At 50.4% G+C, this 26,000-nt stretch overlaps 2 protein-coding genes across 2 annotated transcripts; one reads left to right on the forward strand and one right to left on the reverse strand.

Moving 5' to 3' along the window:
* The first annotated feature begins 15,630 nt into the window (after positions 1-15,630).
* Positions 15,631-20,072, forward strand: LOC133899309 (ankyrin repeat domain-containing protein 2A-like). Its single transcript, XM_062340293.1, has 8 exons — positions 15,631-15,822; positions 16,862-16,971; positions 17,495-17,704; positions 17,821-17,969; positions 18,043-18,214; positions 18,782-18,874; positions 19,434-19,573; positions 19,650-20,072. Exons 1-8 carry the CDS (start codon positions 15,789-15,791, stop codon positions 19,747-19,749), a joined length of 1,008 nt encoding a protein of 335 aa, XP_062196277.1. The 5' UTR covers positions 15,631-15,788; the 3' UTR covers positions 19,750-20,072.
* An 857-nt stretch (positions 20,073-20,929) lies between these two features.
* Positions 20,930-24,593, reverse strand: LOC133899379 (uncharacterized). The gene is made up of 11 exons (XM_062340370.1): positions 24,195-24,593; positions 23,531-23,625; positions 23,037-23,094; positions 22,728-22,922; positions 22,480-22,556; positions 22,252-22,334; positions 22,098-22,149; positions 21,847-21,915; positions 21,662-21,748; positions 21,428-21,492; positions 20,930-21,313 (listed from the first exon to the last, which is right to left on the reverse strand). The coding sequence occupies exons 1-11, from the start codon at positions 24,319-24,321 to the stop codon at positions 21,214-21,216; spliced, it is 1,008 nt and encodes a 335-aa protein (XP_062196354.1). The 5' UTR covers positions 24,322-24,593; the 3' UTR covers positions 20,930-21,213.
* Positions 24,594-26,000: the final 1,407 nt, after the last annotated feature.

The raw sequence follows: 26,000 nt of genomic DNA on the forward strand, positions 1-26,000 counted from the left end.
CGGCCGTAGGCGCTACTGCGACGGGGGAGGCGCGGGTGCCGAGACCAGAACCGAGCCCGCCTGCAGCTCCGACGGAGGCGGGCACCGGAACGGCGGAGGCGCCAATCGTCGTGGCGGCCAGCGGAAGAGAGGCGGAGGCGACGGCCAGTGGGAGAGAGAAGGAGCAGCCATCCGAATCTTTGGCGCCTGCGGAACCTACCCCAGGCGCGGAGAGCCCGGGGCGGATGATGGTGGAGGTGGATGCCCTGCCGGGGTCGACGGACAGGGCGGCCGATGCGGGAATGCGGCCGCTGTCCGAGTCTTTGGCGCCGGCGGAGCCTACCCCGGGCAGGCAGAGCCCGGGGCGGATGGCAGCGCGGGGCCCTGCAGAGAGCTCAGCCCCCCTGGAGGCACTCTGCGGAGAAGCCTGGGCCCCACCGGCGCCCGGCCAGCCCGCCGACCCTTTCCTGGCCGCCATTGAAGGCGTCAAAGTAGCGGTCGGGCGGCTGGGCGCAGCGGTGGATGCTAAGGAGGGGGAGCTTGAAGCTGAGCGCGCCCGCCTGGCGTTGGAGAAGGCGCAGCTGGCGGGCGCCCAGGAGGAGGCCCGTGCGGCGGCCGCGCGGGAGCAGAAGCTTTTAGAAGACATCCGCGCAGAAGCCGCGCGGGAACAAGAAATTTTGAAGACCGTGCGGGCAGAGGCCGCGCGGGAACGAGAAGACGCCGCCCGCCTGGCTGAGGCGTCGAAGCAGCAAGCTGCCGAGGCCCTTGCCAGGATGGGGCAGGCGCAGGAGAGGGAGATGGCAGTCGCAGCTCGGGAGCAGGCGGCGGAGGAGCGGCAAGCCGAGCTGACCTGCCGGGAGGGCGCGGCCGAGAAGACGCGCGCCGACCTCCAGCGCTGGGAAGACGACCTCCGGAAGATCAGAGAAGAGATCCACCGCTGGGAGGAGAACGTCTCCATCCGGGAGGTGGACAATGAGTTGTCGGCGTCGGACCTCGACGCCCGGGAGAATTCGGTGGCCCAGAAGGAGGACGCGCTGGCCCGGCGGGAGGGCGAGCTGAGTCACCGAGAAGGCGAACTGAGTCGTCGAGAAGGCGAGGCTGACGCGGCGGCGGCGGCCATGGCGACCAGGGCGGAGCAGAACGCGAAGCATGAGGCGGAACTGGCCGCCCGCGAACGCGCTTTATCCGAGATGGTGGCCAAGACGAAGCAGGCTGCCGCCCCCGCAGCAGTTGGCGGTTCTTCCGGTCCGGTCGGGAACCAGGGACTCGAGGCGCAGCTGCGGGCCGCTAAGGAGAAGCTCGAGACCGCCTTTGTCTCGCGGGTCAACCTCGAGCATATGCTGGAAGACATACTCCGGCGGATGCGGCGGGCCGTAGAGAAGGGTGGTCTCGGACGGCTCGTTGAAGGCGAGAAGGGCGATGGCCCCGCACGACAAGTGTTGGGGCTGCAGCAGGTCTGCGAGCGCCTCGAGGCCCTGCCTTGGGCAGTCCAGGAACTCGCCGCCCGGGAGGGACGTGGCTTGGCACATGCAGTGGCCGAGCACGTTCTGGCCTGCTACCGAAGCAGGGACCCAAACTTCCCGCTGGAGCCGGCGCGGGAGGGAGTGGTCGAGGCTGAGGGAGAGGCCGCCCGGGTAGCGGTCCGGAGTACCGCCGCCGTGGTGGCGGCCGGCTTCAGGGGAGAGGTGCCGCCGCCACCAGCCCCCGGGGACGACTCAGAGGATTCAGCCGACGCCTCTGCGTCCGACTAGATCTTTTGTAGTCTTTTTTCTTTTGTTGTCTTGATGAATGTAGATGTAGGAGTGAACTCTTAGAAAATGCCTTGTATATATCCTGTGAATATTAATGGCAGTTTTTCCTTGAGCTCGCAACTCCAATTTCTCTGAGTGTTTGATGCTTCTTCTGGAGTTTCATCTTGAAGTCCCGGGGAGTACTCAGTCGGGCCGTTCCCGACCTTCCCGTCCCCAAGGATAAAGTGGTCCTGATCGCTGTTGCTGGCGCAGTCGGCCTTCGAGCTCTCGCGAGTCCGCATTGCCTAAGTTAAGAACAAAGACACAGACTTCCTTGCCCGGGAGATGGATCAATCCCGCTCGGAACACGCCGTGCCTAGTGAACACTTTTTCACTTTGCGACCACTCAGTTAGTAGAAGGGAGACGCGTGCGGGCGAGAATGTGACCAAGAGTCCTCGCGGTCCAGTGGTGCTCGGGCTTAAAACGGGCCGGACCGAGCACTGACAGCCCGCCCCCGAGACCTGAGCTCCGGACTACCCGAGCAGCTCGAGCGATAGGATTACCCAGGGTACCCGAGGACTCGGTAGTGCTCGGGGTCCTTAAAAGCGGACCGAACACCAGGACCACCACGAAGGGCTTCGGTTAGACATTACCGCACGCGCGCTACTCCTTTCTGCAAACCGTTCTGTCGTTCTGGGAAAAAGTAGACGCGCGGCAGGGTTTTTGCGTGCGAGGAAACCACCTCACCGAACAGATTAAGGCGCGAGAGCCCCCGAGAATGACTCGGGAAGATAAATTTACCGAAAGCAGACTTGCCTGAATGTAACCACTCACCGGACAGCTGTCGGCCTTCCGGCCCACCGATCCAGGAGGGACGTGCTTCCGAGCTCGGGTGCCCGGGAACTTGATTCTTCCAACGGAGCGCCCGAGTGCCAAGAGGCATATGAGGCTCCTGGGGTCGGGTGATCTCGACCACCCATGCCTAAGTGGTAGGACCACCCGAGGACCCTTGGGGCCGACCAGAGACCGGGGCATTGAAACCCTCGCGGCCGAACTGCTCGCGATTGCCAGCCTGTGACTTAAGAGAGAAAATAGAATTTCTTTGTCTGGTGCGCTCTGCTAGTGCGGTACTTGCTATAGACTGCTCTCGTTTTCGACCCGAGACCTCTCGAACACCCAAACCGGCGGACAAGAGCGGGCAGAGGCATAACCCAGAGGTCCTACGGTTCGATGGCGCCCGGGTATGACAGACCAGACCGAGCACCGACAGCCCGCTCCGGGGGCCCGAGCTCCGGACTACTCGAGCAGCTCGAGTGATGGGATTACCCAGAGCACCCCAAAACTCGGTAGTGCCCGGGAGCCTGCCATGACACCGAACACCACAGCCTACCATGCCGGACGTAAGTCAGTGTCGACTGCTCGCATGCACACCGATCGGGATTTTTTTATCAGCGGGGAAAAAGAGAGAGAGCGAACTTTTTCTCGCACAATCGAGCACCTCACCAGATAGATTAAACATACGGAATCCAAAAAAAGTATTTCGACACAGCGATTGCTTATTGAAATACTGAATGTACAATATTTACAAGGTTGGGTGATAGAGACTTACCCAAGGGGTCGGAGCCCTTGGACTACTTGGACGGGGAGAAGCCCCCGGCCTTGCCGGCCTGAGCTGCGAGCACGACCATTCTACGGGTAGAAGCGTTGGAGATGCTCGATATTCCACGGATTTGGGAGTGGCTGTCCCTCTTCCGTCGCTAACCTGAAAGAACCCGCCCGGGGGATCGCGATCACGGTGAAGGGACCTTCCCACACAGGGGATAGCTTATTCATTCCTTCGCGCGACTGGACGCGTCGGAGAACTAGGTCTCCCACCTCGAGAGACCGGGCCCGGACATGGCGCAGATGATAACGCCGTAGACTCTGCTGGTACCGAGTCGCCCGGACAGCGGCACGCCGCCGGCGCTCTTCCAGGTAGTCCACGTCGTCGCGTCTTTGCCGTTCCTGCTCACCCTCAGAGTATGCATGTACTCGAGGGGAGCCCAGAGTGAGCTCGGAGGGGAGGACTGCTTCGGCGCCATAGACGAGGAAGAACGGAGTCTCCCCGGTGGCGCGGCTTGGCGTAGTCCGATTAGCCCACAGCACGGCTGGCAGCTCGTCCACCCATCCCTTTCCGTGCTTAGCGAGCACGTTATAGGTTCGGGTTTTGAGACCCTTCAGTATCTCCGCATTGGCGCGCTCGACCTGCCCGTTACTCCGAGGATGAGCGACGGAAGCGAAGCAGAGCTTGATGCCGATATCTTCGCAATAGTCCCCAAACAAGGCGCTAGTGAACTGGGTGCCGTTGTCGGTGATGATCCGGTTCGGGACGCCAAAGCGGCTGGTGATGCCGCGGATAAACTGGAGCGCCGTATTTTTGGTCACCTTGATGACTGGGACCGCCTCCGGCCACTTGGTGAACTTGTCGATAGCGACATATAGGTATGCATAGCCCCCGACTGCTCGGGGGAATGGACCCAGAATGTCCAAACCCCAGACCGCGAAAGGCCATGACAGGGGAATGGTATGAAGAGCCTGAGCTGGCTGGTGAATCTGCTTTGCATGGAACTGGCACGCCCTGCAGCACCGAACCAGCTCGGAAGCATCCTGGAGAGCTGTAGGCCAGTAGAAACCTTGCCGGAAGGCCTTCCCGACCAACGTGCGGAACGATGAATGGCCACCACACTCGCCCTCGTGGACCTCACCGAGAAGATCGCCGCCTTCTGCCCGGGAGATGCATTTCAGGAGGACACCTCCTGCGCTACGCCGGTAGAGATCCCCATCTACTATGGCATAGCGTCTGGACTGCCGAGCAACTCTTTCGGCAGACGCCTCATCCTCGGGTAGGAACTTTTCTTTCAAGTACGCTCGGATGTGAGACATCCACGAGGCATCTTGAGAACATTCGGCGAGCACAGCGCACTCGCCGGACGGCGGCGCCCTGACGGGGCTTCCCACTGAGGGCACCGCCGGGGTCCCCTGAATTGAGTTCGAGGTTTCCCCTTCATCCTGTTCGGCAGGCAGGACGGAAGGCCGTGCGAGTCTTTCTTCAAAGACTCCGGCAGGGACGCGCACACGTGAGGAGGCCAGGCGAGAGAGCTCGTCGGCCGGAGCATTGTCGCGGCGAGGGATATGCCGCAATTCGAGGCCGTCGAAGCGTCTCTCGAGCTTCCTGACTGCAGCCACGTACGCCGCCATTTGAGGATCCGTGCACTGGTACTCCTTGGATACCTGGTTGATGACCAGTTGGGAGTCCCCTTTGACCAGGAGGCGACGAATCCCGAGCCCCACCACAGCCCGGAGGCCGGCGATGAGACCTTCATACTCCGTCATGTTGTTGGATGCGCGGAACTGCAACTGTACAACGTACCGGAGCTCTTCACCCGTTGGGGAGGTGAGAACCACTCCGGCCCCTGCGCCTTTCAGCGAGAGGGAGCCGTCGAAGTGCATGACCCAGTACCCGGGCGCGTCGTGCCCGGGATAGGCAGAGATTTCTTCCGGGACAATGCAGGGGACGGGCGTCCATTCTGCCAGGAAGTCGAAGAGCGCCTGGCTTTTGATTGCCTGGCTACTGATGAAGTGTAGGTCGAACTCCGCCAGCTCGACCGCCCATTTGACAACGCGCCCGGTGCCTTCCCGGTTCCGGAGAATGGGTCCCAGTGGATAAGCGGTAACCACCGAGACCTTGTGCGCCTGGAAGTAGTGGCGCAGCTTCCGGGAGGCGACGAGCACGGCATAGAGTAGCTTTTGCGCCTGGGGATATCTTGTCTTGGCTTCCCGGAGGACTTCGCTGACGAAGTACACCGGTCGCTGCACCCGGCGAGCCCGGACGGCGGCTCCACCCGGGGGGCTGCCGTAGCCCCCAGGCTTGGCGGCACGGTCGGGGCTGGCCGGGCACTCGGGCTCGACTCCCTGGCTGGGAAGAGCAGTGTGCTCGGGCTCGACCCCTTGCCCAGGGGGAGCCGCGAGGACAAGTGAGTGGTCGGGGGCCTCTGGGAGCTGGGACCCAGCACCCGGCCCCAAACACTCGTCGCGCTCCACCACCAGCACTATGCTCACGACATGAGGAGTGGCCGAAACGTAGAGTACTATGGGCTCACCTTGAGAGGGAGCCACCAACACGAGTGGCGAAGTAAGGTACTTCTTTAAGTCGCGGAAGGCCTGCTCGGCCTCTGGCGTCCAGTCAAAACGACCGGATTTCTTCAGAAGCTTGAAGGGGGGAGCCCTCGCTCCCCGAGCTTGGAGATGAAGCGCCCGAGGGCTGCCATGCAGCCGGCGAGGCGCTGGACCTCCTTGAGTCGAACCGGGGGTCGCATCTGCTCGATGGCCCAGATCTTCTCTGGATTGACCTCGATCCCTCAGCCAGAGACCAAGAAACCAAGGAGCTTGCCCGCCGGCACCCCGAAGACACACTTCTCCGGGTTGAGCTTGAGGCGGGTAGAACGGAGACTGTTGAAAGTCTCGGCAAGGTCCTCGAGCAGGGTGGCACGGTCTCGGGTTTTGACCACGAGATCGTCGATGTAAGCCTCGACGTTACGGCCAACCTGCGAGTCAAGAGTAATACGAATAGCGCGCTGGAAGGATGATCCAGCGTTGCGCAGGCCGAAAGGCATTGACATGTAGCAATAAGTCCCCACCGGGGTGGTAAAAGCAGTTTTTTCCTCGTCCCCTACGGCCATGCGAATCTGGTGATACCCAGAGTTTGCATCTAGAAAGCATAAAAGATCGCATCCCGCAGTTGAATCTATAATTTGATCAATGCGAGGTAAGGGGAATGGATCTTTAGGGCAAGCCTTATTTAGGTCGGTGTAGTCCACGCACATGCGGAGCTTGCCATTGGCCTTCGGGACAATGACTGGGTTTGCTAGCCAGTCAGGGTGGAGGACTTCTCGGATGAATCCGGCGTTGAGGAGCTTGCTGACCTGTTCGCGGATAAACTCCTGGAGCTCTGGCGCCTGTCGCCGGACCTTCTGCTTCACCGGGCGGGCGTCCGGACGCACCGCCAAGTGATGCTCGATCACCTCCCTAGGGATCCCGGGCATGTCGGATGGTTGCCAGGCAAACACGTCCTCCACAGAAAGGGAGCGACGGCTTTAGGCGTCGGGAAGACACCTGCAGCTTCTCAAAAGCCTCCTTGGAAAGGAGGTTGAGGCCGGCACCACCGTCGATCAGCACCCTGCCGACCTTGACATTGCAGACAGTGGGGGACACTACCAAAGGTAGTCGCCCCACGACTGCAGTACTGGCGGGGTGATCAGCAATGCTGAACGTGATCGAAGTATCCGACCACCTTAGGGGCCTTGCGGCCTCCTCGCTCGGGGTTGCCGAGCACACCTCGCGTCGCATGACCTTGATGCCACGGCGCAAGGAAGGCGTATACGCGCCCCTGTCGATGAAGGCGACGGTGTGCTCGGGCTCCTGGAAGCCGAGCTCGGCGTTGTTGGGGGCGACCTCAGTATCGCCTCCTCCACGGGACTCGTCGCGCTCCCTTTGGCGCTGCTCCATGAGTCCTTTGACCGTACGACACTCCGTGAGGTCGTGCCATCTGGTCTGGTGTATGGGACACCATTTACCTGGCTCAGGCCCCACGGGAGCGGGGGCCCTTGCTGGAGCGGGAGCTCGGCCAGGGGCCGGGGCTCTCGCTGGAGCTGGTGCCCTTGCTGGAGCCGGGGCCCTCGTAGGCACGGAGGCCCGAGGAGGAGCCCGAGCAGGGGCCCTGACGGGGCATCGATCGACATCCGGCCGGCGCCCTTGCCGGTGATCGAGCTCTTGCGGCACGCCCTGCCGGAAAGCAACAATAACAGCATGGGGGGCCACTCGTGGAATGGTGTTGCGAACCTGGCTGAAACGCTGTATAAAGCACCGTAGCGTCTCCCCTTCCTGCTGTTGGACGGCGTGAAGGTCGCACTCCAAACCGGGACGCGTAAACGTGCCCTGAAAGTTGGCCACAAACTGGTGGCACAGGTCATCCCAGAAGCCGATAGACCCTGGGGGTAAGTTCATAAGCCAAGAGCGGGCGGAGCCCCTCAGGGCAACATGAAAGTAGTTTGCCATCACCTTTTCGCTGCCTCCGGCAGCTTGGACGGCCGTTGTGTAGATCTGGAGGAACTCGACGGGGTCGATGGACCCGTCGTACTTCTCCGGCAGCTTGCGGCGGAACTTGGAAGGCCACCTGACCCGGCGGAGCTCAGCGGTGAAGGCACGGCAGCCGGTGCCGTACCCCGCAGCGCGAGCGGGGGTCCTCGGTGGCGAGTGGCGGCGAGCCGGGGATCCCCGGTGGCCTTGGGCCGGGAGAGAGGAAGCCTGGTCCTCTGCCCCGACCCCCTGCCGGGTCTCCCGCTGACGCTCGAGAGTAACTCGGGCATCCTCGTGGTCCCTCTGCTCGTCAAGGCGCAAACGAAGGTCCCGGGCTTCAGACACGACCAGGGGGATGGCACTCCGCCTGGAGACCCCTCGGCCCGTGCGGGTGTTGCCCGTTGAGGAGCCGGCTCTGGCGGCACCATGCCTGGAAGTGGTGCGAGGACTCCCGGCCTGCACCTAGCGACGAGCAGTGCCGACCAAAGCGACGACATCTTGTATCCACCGACCTTCCGGAGTGTTCGGCGTGGCCTGAACGGGCGGGTGCCTAAGGAGAGCATGTGCTGCAAGCAGCGCGCTCCCTGGGCTGGCCTCGCTGAAAGCGAGCCCGCGTCGTGGTGGCACCCGACGCGGTCCAGAGGCGGACCTGGCGGCCGGGGTCCCGACCACCTGCTGGGGGTCGGAAAGTGCGTCGGCAGCGACGGCGGCGGCCCTGATGGGCCCAGCGTCTTGATCCCCTTGAGCGGGAAAAACCGCGCACGTGGATGGTGGCTATTGCTGGTACGCAGCAGCGACTGGGCCTCCTCTGGCGTCGGGCAGCGCCCCGTCACTGGAAGTGGAGCCGGAACGCTGGAGGCGATGCCCACCGGCCATCTTTTCCTGTGTGAAGAAAGCGAAACAAACAATCCAGGGATATTCCCCCCTACCTGGCGCGCCAGCTGTCGGAGGATGAACTCCTGTCGCAGGGATCCCGAGAGACCCCTTTTTAGAGATTCGGCCAGGGGGATGATCCTGGATAAGCTTGTTTGGGAAATAAGCGGGAACGAAAATAAATGCAGTGGCTGGTGGGAGATGATCGCCCTAGTGCGAGAAAGATGGGTGCACAGGGGTTTAGACAGGTTCGGGCCGCACGGAGGCGTAACACCCTACTCCTGTGTGTGTGTGTTATACCTCTTCTTGAAGGGAATTCTTCAAGAATGTATCTGTTATAGGGGTGAGCTACCTACAGAGAGTTTGAGGCTCTCGTGTTTAGCTTGGCTTTTGCTTGTTTGTGATGTTCTTCGCCTTTTTATCTGGGCTTCCTTGCCTTGTTCTCCTTGTTTTTTCGTCTCCTTTCCGAGGGCTCTCTATCCTTTCCTTTTATAGGCGCACCGACCTTGACTTATCCAGAATGGGAAAGAAGGGGCGCAAATACCAAGGTGCCACGGAGAAAGGCGTCATCATTCCGTCTTGGCGAAGTGACAGGGGCGGTGGAAAAATGCGGCGCGCATCCGACCACCCGCCACTGTGGATGCCCTCCGGCGCCATTAAGGGGGCCCACCGGGCAGCCTCAGAGGTGCCCGGTGCGCCCACCCTGTCTTGTTCTTCTGCCAGGGCAGGGTGGCAGGCGGAGCGCTTCGATTCTGGCAACGTTATCCCGAGGCATCCAAATGAAACGGGACGGGACCCGTGCATTTAATGGACCCACGCCCCCCTGCCAGTGCATGGCAGGGTCTGACACTGGGGCGTGGGCAGCTGAGAATGTCAGGATGTCAGGATGTTAGGCCGCGCGTGCCTATTAAATGCGGCATTGGGCCCTTGACTGGCTGACACCCCGACGATGGGACCCTTCGAGTCGTCGAACGATCTTGCGCGAACCTTCGGGGAACCGAGTCCTCGGGGGCTGCCACGTGCAGCCCCGAGCACTCTCTCCCAAGTACTTGGGTGAGATCTTCGGGGAACTGAGTCCTCGGGGACTGCCACGTGCAGCCCCGAGCACTCTCTCCCGAGTACTTGGGTGAGACCTTCGGGGAACCGAGTCCTCGGGGGCTGCCACGTGCAGCCCCGAGCACTCTCTCCCGAGCACTTGGATGAGACCTTCGGGGAACCGAGTCCTCGGGGGCTGCCACGTGCAGCCCCGAGCACTCTCTCCCGAGCACTTGGATGAGACCTTTGGGGAACCGAGTCCTCGGGGGCTGCCACGTGCAGCCCCGAGCACTCTCTCCCAAGCACTTGGATGAGCACTTCCTTCCCGGTATTCGGACTCTGCGGATCATCGGCGAACCGGGGTGCTCGGGAACCTAGAGGCTACGGCCCCGAGCACCTTCCCCCGGGGCTTAATTTCTTCTTCTTCTGCAGGGTGGACCCCGCGGGATGGTGACATGTGGCGGACGGCCGGTCCGGTCTCGGGACTCAGGGACCCCTGGTTCCTAATACACCGACAGTATGCTATAAATGCTCTGGGAATGCCTTTCTCTGGATCTCTTATATTACAAGGTTTTCTGTCTAAATCTAGAGCTTCGGTCTCGGCTTCTCAGACTTGTGCTTGAGCTTCACCTTCAGTCTTCTAAGACATCCGTTGAACTTTGGCTTGTCTGAGTCTAGGTTCGGGTCTGCCTCCGGGTCTTTCTTCTCCGGGGTGCGCTCCCCCTTTTATATCCTGTCGGGGAGGCTTGGCGTACCCAGAAAGGAGGGCACGAGTCCCCATGAGCCATAAATAGAAAGCAACCATCATGGGACTGCAGTTTGATGTTACGGAGGGTTGAAAATGCGTCCCCGATCGGTCCTGTCGTCATCACGCCACCTTTTAGCGGGTGCAGCAGGAGGGCCCACCGGGCAGCCACCGAGCAACCCCACGTGCTGGCCCGGTTAGAGCAGGCCTGACACAGCATGGCAGTAGGAGATATGCCTCGAGCCCAGTGACGATATCTCCAAGCCGCGCTGGATGACGCGTGATGGGACCCGTCGCATTAAATATCCCCACGCATTCCTACCAGGTGATGGCAGGGACTGACAACAGGCGTGGAGGGAGTGGTTGGAAGTGACAGGCCATGCTCCTTCTTAAATGCAGCATCAAACCTCTCACCAATTGACACCTCACCGTTGAGTCCTTATAGGGTCCATCGGCAAGGGGCTTCTCAGGTCCTTGGGGGACTATGGGTGCTCGGGGACTACTGTTCATAGCCCCGAGCGCCCTCTCCTGGATATGTCTCTTCTCGGTCCTCGGGGAATTTGGGTACTCGGGGATCACTGTTCATGGCCCCGAGCGTCCTCTCCCGAAACTGCCTTCTCGGGTCCTCGGGTACTCGGGGACCACTGTTCATGGCCCCAAGCGCCCTCTCCCGGAACTGCCTTCTCAGGTCCTCGGGGAACTCGGGTACTCGGGGGGCCACTGTTCATGGCCCCGAGTAGCCCTCCCGGAACTGGGTCTTCTCGGACCTCGGGGAGACAGTCCCCGAGGGAAAGCGCCACGCGGCATTCTGCTGTCCAGGCCTCAGGACTTGGGGACCCCTGGTTCCCATGTCACTGACAGTAACCCTGCAGCTAATGACGAGGGTTTAAATGAAGTTGACCATATGGATGATATGCTAGCTGATCTGGTTGGTGGACATCCACCCACGCTAGATGATGAACCAACATCCTCTACCCAAGCATTTTATAGAATGGTTGCTAGTGCAGATGAATTGGTGTATGAGAAAACAACCTACCCATCTCTTTATGTAATAGCTCACTTGCTTGCGGTGAAGTCAATGCACAATATGTCAATTGCCCATTATGATGATATCTTAGACATAATCCATGAACTCCTTCCTCTAGATTCTAAGTTGCCAAGGAACTTCTACCACTCGAAGAAAATGTTAGACAGTCTTGGTATGCCATATGTTAAAATTAATGTGTGTTATAACAACTGCGTGCTTTTCTACAAAGATAACAAGAATAAATAAACATGTGACTTTTGTCATGCCAATCGCTACGAGGAAGGTCCGAAAAAAGTTGTACGCAAAGTTTTGTGTTATCTTCCAATTCCAGGCTAATGCGGTCGCACAGTCGCTCCACGTCTAGTAAGATGGTGTACTCTTGTGATGGAGAAGCTTGGTAGCAATTTGATGAAGACTTTCCAGACTTTGCAAGGGAGTCAAGAAATGTGATATTTGCCTATTTGAGAGGAGAGCTACGTGTGTACCATCCCTATGACATTGTGTGAGGCAGAATTATCCTTTATACATACTCTATCTTACTTTTGTTGTATTTACTTTATATTTTATTATGTAAAATAATCATAGTAGTTGAACTTTGACTTGTATGTTTTTAGCATTTTCGATTGCTAGACTTGAATTTGGACTAAGCTAAGTAGTTGTATGAAGCAATCTTTTAATCTTAGACTCTTCTTGATGCTTTAACATGATACATTTCAAGCAAGCTAGTTTTTATTAAGATGAAATTTGACAATTTTATGAATCATATAGGCTATGAAATGCTACATTCTTGATCATAATGATCGTAATTGCTTAGGCTCAGTCAATGCTTATGTTAGGCTAGTCTAATGAATATATTGCTTTAGGACTTCTTGTTTTTTGTCTTTGTTAAATACTTAGCTCATGATATAATCTTAGGGGAATATGTGTTTCTTGTGTCACAAAGGCACTACTTAACTTGATCTTGTGACTATCTTGATAACTTGTGTGAATCGAGTGATCATGAAAAATCAAGTCTCTTGTGATAAAATGTGATCCAATAGGATTGTCTTAAGGCCCCAAGGTGTTTGTCGTACCTAGTCGTGCGACACTTTGTTTGGATAAGATGCAACTTAAGGATAAAATGAAATTCAAAGAAATATGCCTAACTGTTTAATTCTTTTTAATCACTTGATTAATCTAAGTTTTGGTTTCATATGTGAGCGTTTGCAAAGCCTATTGTCATAAATATCTGTTTGGCTAGTTTGAGATTGAAGTTGGCTAGTTCTTAATACTTTTATTACCTCGGTATGAGTGGATACTTATGTAGTGGTTACTTTTAACATGATTTGGCTATGTGAATTTCAATGCGCCAACCAATTCTTCGGGTTTTGCTTGTAAAACTTCATGTTCTTGTGTCACTATCTCTTTTTAAGCTGCTATGCGATTGTGAGCTCCACTTTCTACTTTCCAAAGCCCTTTGACATTTTTAGATTTTACAAATATTTTGTGGTATACTTGTGAAAGCTCATTAGGTTTGTATATTCATGCATTGCATAATATTTTATCCTTAATATTTGTATTTCCAAATGGGAAGAACATATGCATAAAGGAGAGAATATGCTACAAAGAAATAAAAATGAGAAAATTTTGCAACAAATATCAAAGAAAAATGAAAAATGTGCATTCGTTAAGGGAGAGCATTTGTTTTTAAGTTTTTGAGCTTTTCTTTATCTTTTGTGGTTTTGACTTGTCTTTGCCTATCTTCGGCTTTTTGCAATCTGTCTTATGCTAAGTGATTTGTGTTTATTCTTTCTTGAGTTTTTAGTCACTTCAATGTGCTTCATTTCTTCTATCTCAAATGTTTATGCTTTGAGGGTTGCCAATGCACTCATCAAGGGAGATATTGAGAAACCAAGTAGAAAAGTATCTTGGTTTGCTTGTGATGAGGTATTGACAACAGTTGATGGGTCTTAAACTTGGTTAGCATATGTTTGTGGATGATTATTCTTGTTCATGTCTAACTTAAGTTGGCGATGTTTGGAATTGGTGAATGCTTCTCTGTACGTAGAAAAATTACACACACCGAAAGTTCTGGACTTCCAATGTTCAGCGGAAGTTCCGATGTGGGTAATGTATACTCGTCAGACTATTTCTTGCAGAGAGCATTTTATCGAGCAAAAATGGAGATCAATGCATTGAAAGGTCCAGTGAATATGGTGGGTACACCGGAGGGTATCATTGGAGCATATTCAGTGCTGGAGAAAAAAATGAAAGCAAGCACCGAATGGTCTAATGATGGATTTTGATAGCGTCGGAGTATTTTCTGCAGAGAGGAGATTTTTGGCGCCAAGTTTGATTATGTACGCTGGTTAGTCTGATGCTGTAATTGTGGACACCGGAGAATGCACCGGACCTTTTGTTGCAGAGAGGTTACAGGAGGGTGGTTCGGTGGATTGATACACACCAGATTATTCGATAATGGACATGAGATCACCGGAAGCTTTCACGAGACATTTTCTTGCAGAGAGCAAATTTTTCCTAGAACAAATAATGTTACACTCACCAGATGATCCAATGTTCAGGAGCAGAATACACCGGAATATCCGGTGTTCACGTTTTCTGCAGAATGTGCTCTGAGTTGAAGTTTTTAATTTTGTGCTAACCTGGAGATGTTTTAGAGTGTGGAGAAATGTGTTTACTTATTTCATGGTGTGCAGGTGATGGATGCAACTTGACGATCGACAACGTTTGATCGGAGCTAAGCGGGTGCTTGGTGCCGAACGATCAAGTAGGACTGAGCAGAGTCAAGGGTGATCCTAGCTGTACATGAAGGTCAAGCAAAATATGAAAAGGATGATGAAGATCGCGTGTTAACAAAGTTAAGCGAAGGGGATGTCAGTGCAAGTGACAAGACGGTCCGAGAAATCGTGAGCGGAAGAGACTTGACGGCGGTTAAGATCGCAAGATGAAGGACACATGTCATTATCGGAGCGCCTGCTTTAGGTGGAAGCAAATGACGGCTAGTCACACTTTGAAAAGCGTGCTAGGGTTTCACGGTTTGGCCTCAAAACTGTAGGAGGATTGGGGGAGTATGTGACATCATCACGAAGTTTGTATCGAGGCGAAGCTAAGTCATAAAAGCATCATGGTCGTCCGATGAATAGAGAATAAAATAGACCAAAATACCCTCAGTGGTAGGTAGAAGTGTACTACAAGAGATGAGTATTTTTGGAAAAAACTAGTACTATGCTAGAGGACTATAAATAAAGGGTTAGGACTATAGTAGAGGATGAATCAGTCATTTGAACCTCTTGTGCCACCTATATGAGAGCATTGTGCTAGGGTTTTAGTGAAGATGAGGATGAGTGCTTAGCCTATGTAATATGTGAGAGTTTTGAGAGAAAAATCTTTATAATCTACCTAAAATAATACTGACCTCCTTGAGTAATGAAGTTTATTTTGTTTCACATGCTTGAATTCCCCTCATTCTAGTTTCCCTCTTTTGGTTCTTTTGTCTTGTGTGCAAGTTTTTTCCTTCCGTTTTTTATTTTTGTTTTTTGTTTTTGGGTTGAAATTTTAGTATCTTATGAGGTCATTCTTCTGATCACTAGAGGCATAAAATTCACATATACATACTTATGTGATGGGATCTTAAATTTTCTTACCTCTAGATAATTAATTTGGAGAGTTTCGTTGTATAGTGTTCTTCTTTTCTTGTTTCTTTGCTAGTTGTGATCTTTTGAGTGCTAAGACATATGGATTGATTTTAAATAGAATCTATAGTTCATATACCATCTATGATATTGTGTTGTCTCGATTTTCTCTTGTTAAAAATTCTCTTAATTTTTCTTCCTCTTGAACTTTGAGGTGCGTTGGGTGATACAAATAGAAGAAGGTTTTTAATTTCATAAGAAATTTGTTGAGACGTCTATTCATCTCCTCTAGTCGTAAATCTCATTTCTACAGAAGACTGCTAACACTACATATCGCTCGTTGGAAAGGTGATAGGTATATGTAGTGTTTCGAGTATAGTTTTGCAAAAATTCAAAATAGATGTATATATTAGAAATTTTTTGGATTTAAAAAATATAAAAAATCACGCAATAGGCCTTCGTGTGCAACAGGGCCAAGTTTGCCGTCGGCCCGACCAGAATTACCACCGACCCGGCCCACCTCCTCCTCCCCTCATCGCTACCCTCGCACGCCACCGTCAACCAGCGCCGCCGAGCACGCCCTCCACCGGAGCGCTTCGCCTCGAACTCTTCTCTCCTGGTCCTAGTCGTCCTCCTACCCCGCTCTACCGGAATGGCGTCGAGTGGAGATCCACCCGGATCTGCTGGTGAGCGCTTGCTCGCTCGCTTGGGTTTGTCCTAATTTGTTCCGATCTTTGCTGTGCTGCGAGTAATCGTGTTCAAAACTTCCTTGCTGGGATAGCCACGGATGACCTAGTTCATCCAGTTTTTTGAAATAGTACTAGTTCATCCAGTTAGTAGCGGATTTGTTTGCTGCGTCGGGAATTACTAATCTAATCCATGCATCCATGGCTCGATTCCGTGATGCTGCTTCTTCAGCGGCAGCCCGCGCTCGCATGATCTATCTCAGTGTTAGGGCGTATATTACCCACACTAGCGCTGCTAGTAGCAATTTGTTTGCCGAAATTTGGGGTGGATCAGTTGAACCCTCACTTCCTCGTTTAGTCCGCCCCTGCACGCAAGCCATGTCAATGATGCTAATCGATCAAACGAAGTATATTGCCTCAACTGTTTGATGGTAATGGAATGTTCTGTTTGACTTGCTTCCTTGCTCATCTCTTCGGTTGCTCACTTGCTCTGTTTGTTGCGTTGTAGTGCTCTGTCGTAAACATTATCGAAGACGAAGACGCTTGATACCTTGTTAGCCTTTTTTTTTTCCTTCCCCGTATTCTTATCCTGGCAGGCAAGGGAGGTGCTGGTGTGGTGCGCAAAAAACTTCCTTGCTTGACGATGGCATAGCTTGTTTTGGCAGACATTCTTGATGTAGCTTGTTTGTTTATTTGACTGTCCGCTGATAAGTTAATGCAAATTGAATTGGAAAATATGTGGTCCATTTGAACCATTTCATAAGCATTTGCCAATTTCTATGTGCAATCTAAGGGATGGGGATTTGGTGTTTTTTTGTGTGCGCATCTCAACTAGAGTACTTTGGTTTCCTTGTAAAAGGAAAAGGGTAATTTCCTTCCATTCTAAAAGGAAAAATTGCCAACATAGATTGTTGCCTCAACTATGCTGAATTTATCCACAGCTCTCTTGTTCAGCTTCTTTTAATGGCGATTTCATTTTTCGTTGCTGTCATAATTAGCTACCATTTGATGTTTCTGTTCTCATCCCCTTCTTTTGCAGATGAGAAGAAAAGTCCAAAACCAGAAGGATCATCCAATGAACGTCAAGGGGTTCCTCCAGCAGGCTTTTCGAATCCTTTTGATTTTGCTTCGATGCAAAGTTTGCTCAATGTATACCCCTCTACGATCATAAAAAGCCTGCAGTACATGCTAACTTTCCTAGTGATTTTTTTTTTCCAGCATGGACATGTGCACTCACTAGGTATATTAGGGTCTGTTTGGCAGAGCTTCTAGAGCAGTTTCCCGGCTGGAATTAGGGGGAGCTCTGTCAAACAGCAGCTTTCAACTTTTAGTTCCCTGAGTGGTATCCGTAGGAGTGATTGTCTGAAATGAACTAGAAGTTGGGGAGCTGAAAAAAGCAGTTTCCACTGATTCATTTTCCATACAGAATCACTTCCTCTATATATTCTATTTTAAAGAATTACTAGAGAATCACTTCCTCCAGAGAATCACTCTCTGCAGAGAATTTAGATCAAGGAGAGCTCTACCAAACAGACCCTTAGTGTATTACTGTAGTTTTACATGATTCTCCCTACTGCCTGCATGCTTGCACTCCAGCTTTACTGAACCAGCAATGTCTTCCATGAAATGGACTCTTCGTGAGTTGCTTCAAGTTTACCCTTGTGATGTGCAGGATCCATCTATAAAGGAGATGGCAGATCAAATTGCAAGGGATCCTGCATTCAACCAGATGGCTGAGCAGCTACAGAAAGGTGCTCAGACTGCAGGAGAACAGGGTATGCCTCCATTGGACCCTCAACAATACATGGAAACAATGCAAAAGGTCATGGAGAACCCCCAGTTTATGACAATGGCAGAGCGTCTTGGGAATACTCTTATGCAGGTACCATTTTTTGTTTCCTACTTCCCCCAAAGGTCTCCCCTGGTTTCCATTGCCTTATTTGGCTGTCAGAGTGTCAGTGGTTCAGTGCCCTTTATATCTCCACTTATTTGGCTCAGGATCCTGCTATGTCCAATATGCTGGAAAGCTTCTCTAGTACATCACATAAAGAGCAGCTGGAAGAGCGCATGTCTCGCATTAAGGAAGACCCAGCTTTGAAGCCAATTCTTGATGAGTTAGAGAATGGTGGTCCTGCTGCAATGATGAAGTAGGTTATACCCACTACGGATATGCTCTCTTTATAAACTTTTTTTGTGACATTTTTGCCTTTTATCATCTAGGTACTGGAACGACCCAGAAACTCTTCAAAAGATTGGCCAGGCAATGGGAGCTAGCTTCCCATTCGGCGCTGGTTCTTCTGCTGAACCTTCAGGTACTGAAGAAACTGAGGAGGAAGGTGGGTATGAAGATGAATCCATGGTCCATCACACTGCCAGTGTTGGTGATGACGAGGTAATGGAGCTTTGGATTCGAATTTCATTTTTGTCTTGAGCTGTTTTGAACTTCCGTATATGTTTCTATATTATGTTGGCGCCTTGGCTTCATTTTATAAATTTACTTCATCAGTGTCCATAACGACCTATCATAGTCTACCAATATGTTTGATCCAAGTGATACTAGTGGAATACAGAAATCTTGTAGCTATCATAATCATGTTGATGTTTTCAAATAATATGAACATGCTCATTGGTATCTGGAGAAACAAGGGCTCTTGACCTTGGTTATCCACATTCTTATGCTCAAGCTCAACAAAGTCACTGGATGCAGTTCGCATACCAACATGATGGCAGTACCTTTATTGGATTTTACCTCACATTTGAGTCTGCAATAGTGTGTTCAGTGTTCACATGGTTACAAACTGTATTTTAGTAAGATGTATGCAGGGTGATTCAATTACTGTCATTTGTTTCTGTTTTCGTTCCAAAGCAGTATTTCTATATCTTCACAGTAAATACAGTTGCTACATCTGTTGCTATTGGATTGTGATGTTCTCTTTTAACAAGTTAATTCATTCAATAGGGTTTGAAGAAGGCTCTAGATGGCGGAGCAGATAAGGATGAAGAGGACTCCGAGGGAAGAAGGGCCTTACATTTTGCATGTGGATATGGTGAGGTATGTGGATATGGTGATTATTGGATTAATACCAACACTTCCAATAGATGATTGGTAAAGTGAAAAGTCACATAACTTGCTGGCTAGTGTTTAGCCAGAATATACTTAGTTTTGGGCAAGTTACTTAGATGAAAAGCCAGTGGATGGTGCCCTCTGCCGAAGGGGTGAAGCCAGAGTATTGGACTTATATCCATTGATCATTAACTTGCCTAGAGCTGGTTATGGGCTTGTGGCCCACTTCCCGCCTACACTTGGTCTGGTGCCAGACTACTAGTTCCAAAACCCTACTGTTTGGGATCATTGCAATTGGACGTCCCTAGGAATGTCATTTCTCTTTTGAAGGTTATGTTCATGCTGGTATAATAAAATCTATGAATGGCAGGATGTCACTTTTTGTTGTTGCCTGTTATAATATCATCTGCATTGTAGAATCTAGAATGTGAGATGAAAAATGAATTTGGGAAATGGGAGCTGCTTTTTTTTTTTGTCGTTTGTTTGATCTGTTTGGTATGTTAACTGATAACAGTAATAATGAGCTTGGTGGACTTTCGTATTTCAGTTGAAGTGTGCCCAGATCCTCCTTGAGGCAGGTGCTGCAGTGGATGCTTTGGATAAGAACAAAAACACCCCACTGCATTATGCTGCTGGCTATGGCCGCAAGGAGTGTGTCGATCTTCTTTTAAAGCATGGTGCTGCTGTGTAAGTTAAATCAGCTCTTTATTTTCCCAAGTGTGATACCTTTAATTTTGCTTTGACTGTCTCCAATGCACTGCAGCACGCTCCAAAACTTGGATGGGAAGACACCCATCGATGTTGCCAAGCTCAACAACCAGGAAGAGGTTCTCAAGTTGCTTGAGAAGGATGCCTTCCTTTAAATCCCATGGCTCTCATAGACACATCACGCATGGACTTTTGGTTCCAGCATGATCATGTTTTACATCGGTTGGCTTCATTTGGATTGTCGATTGCTCATATCAGCATTTTATCTGTTCAGTAAGAATTGATATCTGGTTTAGCTAGCTGCTAGCCTGCAGCAATTCATGCTTACAGTGAAGGGGCAGCTATAGAACTGCCCTGTTATGGTCGACGGTGACTTGTGTATCCTCCGATTTGTTTATGTTGTTTTCACGAGAGCAGTCAGATTGTTTATACACCAGTTTAATTATTTTGGTGTCCAAGGTCATCTGGACAAATTGCATGGAGTTGTTATCGGTAGTAACAAGTTAAGATTTATCTCGCATAAATTGATAGTATTGTAGGTAACACGTGGTCAAGCAACGCTGGCAACGGATTGATCAACTCATTTAGAAAAAAAAGCCAAAAACCACCCAGAGTAGTAGTGAGCACGTCATGTATGATCTTCCATTTAGGCATAGTGTTGTAGGTTTCAGGTTTCCATTTTTTTTTTCAATGTTGCAGGCGTGTTTCAAGCTTCAGTCAAGTTTCAAACTTATTTTTGGCGAAGTTCCAAAATCCCGGTCTCAAACAAAAAAAAATGAAGCAATTGGTTTCATTGCAAGTACCAAAAAGAAACAGCAAAGATTGAAGCAAGTAGATTGAAAGCACGTTGAAAAGGAAGCAAAAGATGGATTAGTGGTAGGGAGCAAGTTGTTACTAGTCGAACCGCGCTACAGGTGGCATTGGATTGGCGCATGGTCCGTTAGATCATCTCTAACGGTTTCTTGTTAGGTCTAAAATCTTTCACGAAGGGATTTTCGTTCCCTTCAGTGTTCTAACGGTTTTTCTTTACAGTTTTCGTCACGAAAGATTTTTCAAGATTATTCCTTTTAAAATGAGATTCTTTGAGAAAAAAAAATGAGGAAGGGAATCGAAAAGAGAATGAAATGAAAGGAGTATGATTGGAGATGATGTAGCAGCGGAGAAATCCCACCCCAACCCCGGCACGGCACCTTCGACAGTGATGCTCTTTTCTGCACGTAGTGTTGTATGTTTTTGTTGTCTCGAGACTTGCCTTTTGTTGCTGTGCTGGTCATCACGTTGTTTTTATGCTATTTTGCTGTTGTTTCCGAATTCAAGTAGGCGCGAGATCGGATGAGAAATGGAACTAAACTGTGCTGTTCGTCCTTTGAGCTGTTGAAGTGCTGCCCAGACAATACTATTCTTGTTTCCTTCCTGTCGACATTGTTCGAGTCGACATGTTAAATTGTTCCGATACAAAGTTGCTCTCCAGCCTAAACTCTCTCAGCCGCTGCCTGTTCGCCCTGCGCTGTATGCAGGTGCTGTCCAAGGCATGCTACAACTCACAGCTGCCTAGTAATCTCCGGCAGCTGAATTTCTTGTTGGAGCCGGGCCGCCATTGCAATGCCTGCACCGGAGTTTCAAGCCGTGTTCTGCGTTCCAGCCTCCTCGTCACCCACCTTGACCTGATCGTCACCGGCCCCGGCGACCTGCGCCGTCTCCTCTGCTTCCTTGGAGCCCCTGCGTGCAACCAGAGCTCTCAGTAGTGAGGAAATGGCAGAGTACAGGAAACCATGTAGGCATGCCAGAATGCAGCAACAGCTGAAATGACGGTAGAACAGGGAAGGCGCATACCTGAATGAGTAGATGACGAGGCCGGCTGCCGTGCAGGCAAAAGCAACGAAGTAGATCCAGTCAACCTGGCCATGAGTAAGCATGCTCGATGAGTACACTTCCTTTCTTCAGTTCGAGTAATTCTCGGAAACCAGGATCAGAGATAAGTAGAGTCCTTTCGGTTCGAATTTAGTTGCCTTTCTCTATAATTCTGATCGGAAACTCGAAATGAGTAGAGAAATGCAGTTGGCAAACCTTCTCATGATAAGCAAAGATACGGATCAGAACGGCCCACATGTCAGAAGTCAGGAGCGAGAGGTTCAGCATTGTTGCGCCACATATCTACAACAGGCAAGGGAACACAGATGGAAGTTCGTTTTCACAAATCTGAATAATATATAGCTAGGCTCATCAGTCAAAGCTCAGCGATCCGGCAGTACCTTTAGTACTGTGGGTACAGTTGAGTAGAACAGGAACATTGCTAACGCGAATCCAAGAAAAGGGAGCACCTGAAACAATAGAAAAGGCCATGAGAAGGACAATCATAACAATTTATGGAAGGTAGTAGAAGAAAGTTAATCGAGGATTTGCATCAATCAGATCTGAAGGACCTAAACCAGAATATTTGTCGTCCAACTCTGCTCATAAATTTGCCTGTGTTCAAGCACTGAGGAGGGAGAGAGAGACTTACTGCACCAGCATTCCATTTAATTGAATGAAGTTCTTTACGCTCGAGTATACTTCTGTGGGAATGTCAAGGAAAAAGAATATTGAAATTTCTTTTGAGGGGAAAAGAATGTAAAAAAATGATCAAATAAAATAAATGGATTATTTCCAAAGGATACATCTGTATACCACTGACAACTGCTCCAAAAATTCCTAACATTGCCATCAACTCCACTCTGTTGCTTTTCTTGACCACGTACTCCTGAAATTTCAGTAACAAAAACTGGTAAATTTCTTCATGTACGGTTTATTTTACAGCCAACGAGAAAAAAGTGAACAAATAATTATTACATGCAAGTACAACCAAGTATTTGTACTATCTTACGAGTGTTAAAATCGCTACTTACCTCAGTAACATTACTGCAAGCATAAAGCATGGAACCAAGAATGACAAGCAAATCACCCTTCAAAGGGTTAGATCCTTCTGCAAAATGTTGAGAACGCAAGGAAAGGAAATACATGTTACGCTCCTGAATTTTTAGTGCACAAATTAAACAATTTATTATGTACTGATCAGAGTTTATGAAAGTAGTCTCTGAAAGAAAGTTGTCTTGTATGGGACTGTAAAATATCTTCAGGAGAAGTATATTCTTACTAGCTCGATCAGAGGCATGCACATCTGAAAACACAACTAATATAAGGCCAGCCACACAAACTCCGACTCCAATGAATTTCCTGAGACCGTACTTTGTCTTCAGAAAGATCCAAGTAAGAACAATGACACACGGAACCGACCAGCAATCCAACAGCATCACGCTTGTCAAAGATGTGTACTGATATGACTTCACAACTGCATAAACAAACAAACCAAAACAAAAAAGTGCTGCTGTGTAAACTAAAATCAGCAGTCACATAAACAGAACAGATGGAAATTACATCATTTTCGTTTGTGTTAACTACATACCGATATAATTAGCTTCCACATCAATAATTCCAAGGATCAAATAGTAGTACCATTTTATCTGCAGAAAAAAAAAGATAGACATTTCACATTATTATGCCGCCTGTAAACGTTGTGACGAATTGTGCCGGCATAGAACAGTCTAAGAAAGCTCTAAATTGAGAACAGAATCAGAATAAGCATCAGTCCTGGTCCTACATATAGATAATAGGTAGCAATCATAGGCCCTGTCTAAGATAAGAATAAGATAGACCAAAATTGTAGGCTACACGCATCTATGATATAGAAGGAGAACAATACAAACAAAGCCAGCTACTCGTCAAAACAGAATAAACTAAAGGTCGGCCTTGTGCTCATGGCCGCAAATAGCCAAGAACAGGAATCCACAGGTTCTTTACGTCACTAAACATTTTTGTGTACAAACTTTCTGATATGACAGTTCATTCTGACGTAACAACTTCATGGAGTTGAGGCCGGGACAGGGATGGAGGACATACTGTGAGTGGTTGCCGCCGGTAGATGAGTGCACCTCCATAGACGAGAGCAAGGAGGATGTAGTTCAAGAGGGACTGCGATGTTGGTGCGTTGATACCTGCAAACATTCAGGTTGCAGTGTCAACTCAGAATTATCTCAACTTGAAAACACTTTAAAAAGAATGAACTGAACTGTCACAGCATCCAAACTGAAACAAAATAACTGATTAAAAAACTCACCTTTTCATCCAAGGATTCGTTAAAGAACTAGGCATCAATTAAAAGAAAACCACAGCGCAGCACAGCACATCAGATGTTGCATAAGTCATGGAAAGGCAAGCCCGATGTTTTTTAATCGAAAGGCTACAAAAGTTTATCATCTGTCGAGTAAAAGCGGCGCGACTCAAGACCACAAGACGGCAAACAATCTCGATTCCAAAACTCTCTCCCCCCACCGCACGAAGAGTCAAAAGAACAATCTTTTCGGAGATATTTATCACATGAAAATCAAAACTTTATCGTTGAACGTGTGCGATCCCTCCGCCAACCAAGCTCCAACAGTAAGGAGCACTCATCGCCGTCGCCGGTCGGAAGCCAATCTAATGCGCTAGTCGCCTAGTCGTCGCCAGGCATCATGACGGAGGCAGGCAAAGGCAAGTTGACGCGGTGTGTAGTGGAGGTACGCACCTCGGCGGGCGAGCTCGGAGGAGGAGAAGCCGGTGGAGGTGATGAGCAGCGAGACGAACTGCCCCAGCGCGAGACCCAGCAGCACCTGCCGCCGCGCCCCGCCGCCGCCCTGATCAGGCGGCGCCATTAACTCTCCCCTGCTACAGCCTTCTCGGCGCACGCTTCCTCTGCTCCTACCTCCTAGCCGTCTCCCGCCTCCCGCCAAGATCAGCAGATGCAGGCACTCCTCGCACCCTTCCCCTCGCGGGGTGGGAAGCGAACAAACAGCCAGGTCCGACTAGCAGCCAGCCCGCGCGCGTGCGTGAGATGTATGTACCGCGCTGTGCCCTGGCGAGTCTTGAGGCTGGGCTGCGTCCTGCGCTGGGCTGCCGTGCGCTGGGCTGCCGTCGCTTGCGAACAGGCAGGAAGGATGAGATGGGGTTGGCGCGGGGCATTATTGGAGGGACGCATCGGAGGGTTAGGTGGGTGATGGAGTTTGACGGCTCGGGGATTGTGGTGCCCGATGGATGGCGACAACCGTCGGATCTTCTATCCCTGCGTGACTGACAGACGAGCTCCTTGGGCGGTCGAGGCACCACCACCGCGGTTTGCATTAGTCCGTGACGAATCCAGTGCGCTCTCTTCTTCTATTTCTCTCTCTTCCACGCCGCGAGGGAGATTTAGATCGTCTCTAACTGATTCTCATCAAAGTTTAGAATTTTTTCACGAAGTGATTTTCGTTGTTTTCAGGGTTTTTAACGATTTTTTTTTACGATTTTCGGCACAAAAAGATTCCTAGTCGTTCCATTCAGAACAGTATTCTCTTTTATTTTCTTTCACAAATCCCTTCAAAAATAAATTATTACAGATAAGACAAAATAAAAAAAATAAAAATAGAAAAAAATTAAGAAAAAAAACGAGATGAAAAAAATATAGTTAGAGATGGTTAAGGCTCCCGCCTACCAGTGCGGCCGTGGGGTTCATTCAGATCGCCCCTGGCATTAGCAGATGGCACCAGTAACTTTTGATTCATTTAGATAAGAAATCTGTGTCTAGGGGTGCAACTCAGCAGCAGCAAAAATCAGTCGAATCGATGAAAGACATCACGTAAACAGAAGGTAAAAAGGGTTGGTTGGAATCAGACTCTGCAAGCGACAGAGATTACAAGGGTGAACAAGCGTTGTCAGTACGTCGTAGACGTGCAGAAGCTGGACAAACTCACAATCACAAGAGGGATCAAAATACTTTGAAAGGGTTGGTTTTGCAGGTGAAGAATGATCGGATGGTGTGGTCTTGCTTTCATGATTGCGTTTGAGACATGAGACGTGCGGCAAGATGCTCTTTTGAGACTTTGACCCTGCGACTGCACTGCATACTCTAAAAGCTTTTCAAGGTCAAAAGTTTTGTCCCACCGCCACAAGATCCACAACGACGTGTTTTGTTCTTTTATTTTATGCTGGGAACTAAAAAGTGAAAAGTCATTGCACTCTCACTGTCGCACTCCAAAATCATGTTCTTCCACTGACAAAAGTATAATGATAAACCCAAACTCATTTTATTCCACGGACGGGATATATACAGTGAAGTTATTTTCCAAAGATTTCTTCGAGGACACAAGTCCTCGAAAGCTTACAATCACAAGAATAGAAAATAATCTTTTATCATGTGGCACAGAAAATATACAGAGGCTTCCGTTTTGAGTCTTTCTGGACCAAATTACCTGGTTATCGAGAGGTGGTGCAGAAAATTTGGACCAAATCCACATCAGTGTTCAATGGATTCCTGAACCTGCATATAAAGCTGCAGTGTACTGGGAAGGAATTAAGG

This window comes from Phragmites australis, chromosome 18 (genome assembly GCF_958298935.1).
Source record: "Phragmites australis chromosome 18, lpPhrAust1.1, whole genome shotgun sequence".
In the NCBI taxonomy this organism is placed as follows: Eukaryota; Viridiplantae; Streptophyta; class Magnoliopsida; order Poales; family Poaceae; genus Phragmites; species Phragmites australis.

What these genes read in the sequence shown, in the direction of transcription:
- LOC133899309 (XM_062340293.1), top strand. Translation starts at nt 15,789, where the DNA reads ATGGCGTCGAGTGGAGATCCACCCGGATCTGCTG. An exon ending in TTGGGAATACTCTTATGCAG is followed by an intron (nt 17,705 to 17,820) that starts GTACCATTTTTT and finishes TATTTGGCTCAG; the next exon opens with GATCCTGCTATGTCCAATAT. An exon ending in CCAGTGTTGGTGATGACGAG is followed by an intron (nt 18,215 to 18,781) that starts GTAATGGAGCTT and finishes TTCATTCAATAG; the next exon opens with GGTTTGAAGAAGGCTCTAGA.
- LOC133899379 (XM_062340370.1), bottom strand. Translation starts at nt 24,321, where the DNA reads ATGGCGCCGCCTGATCAGGGCGGCGGCGGGGCGCGGCGGCAGGTGCTG. An exon ending in GCATGCCTCTGATCGAGCTA is followed by an intron (nt 22,557 to 22,727) that starts GTAAGAATATAC and finishes AACATTTTGCAG; the next exon opens with AAGGATCTAACCCTTTGAAG. An exon ending in GTTGTCAGTGGTATACAGAT is followed by an intron (nt 22,150 to 22,251) that starts GTATCCTTTGGA and finishes ACATTCCCACAG; the next exon opens with AAGTATACTCGAGCGTAAAG.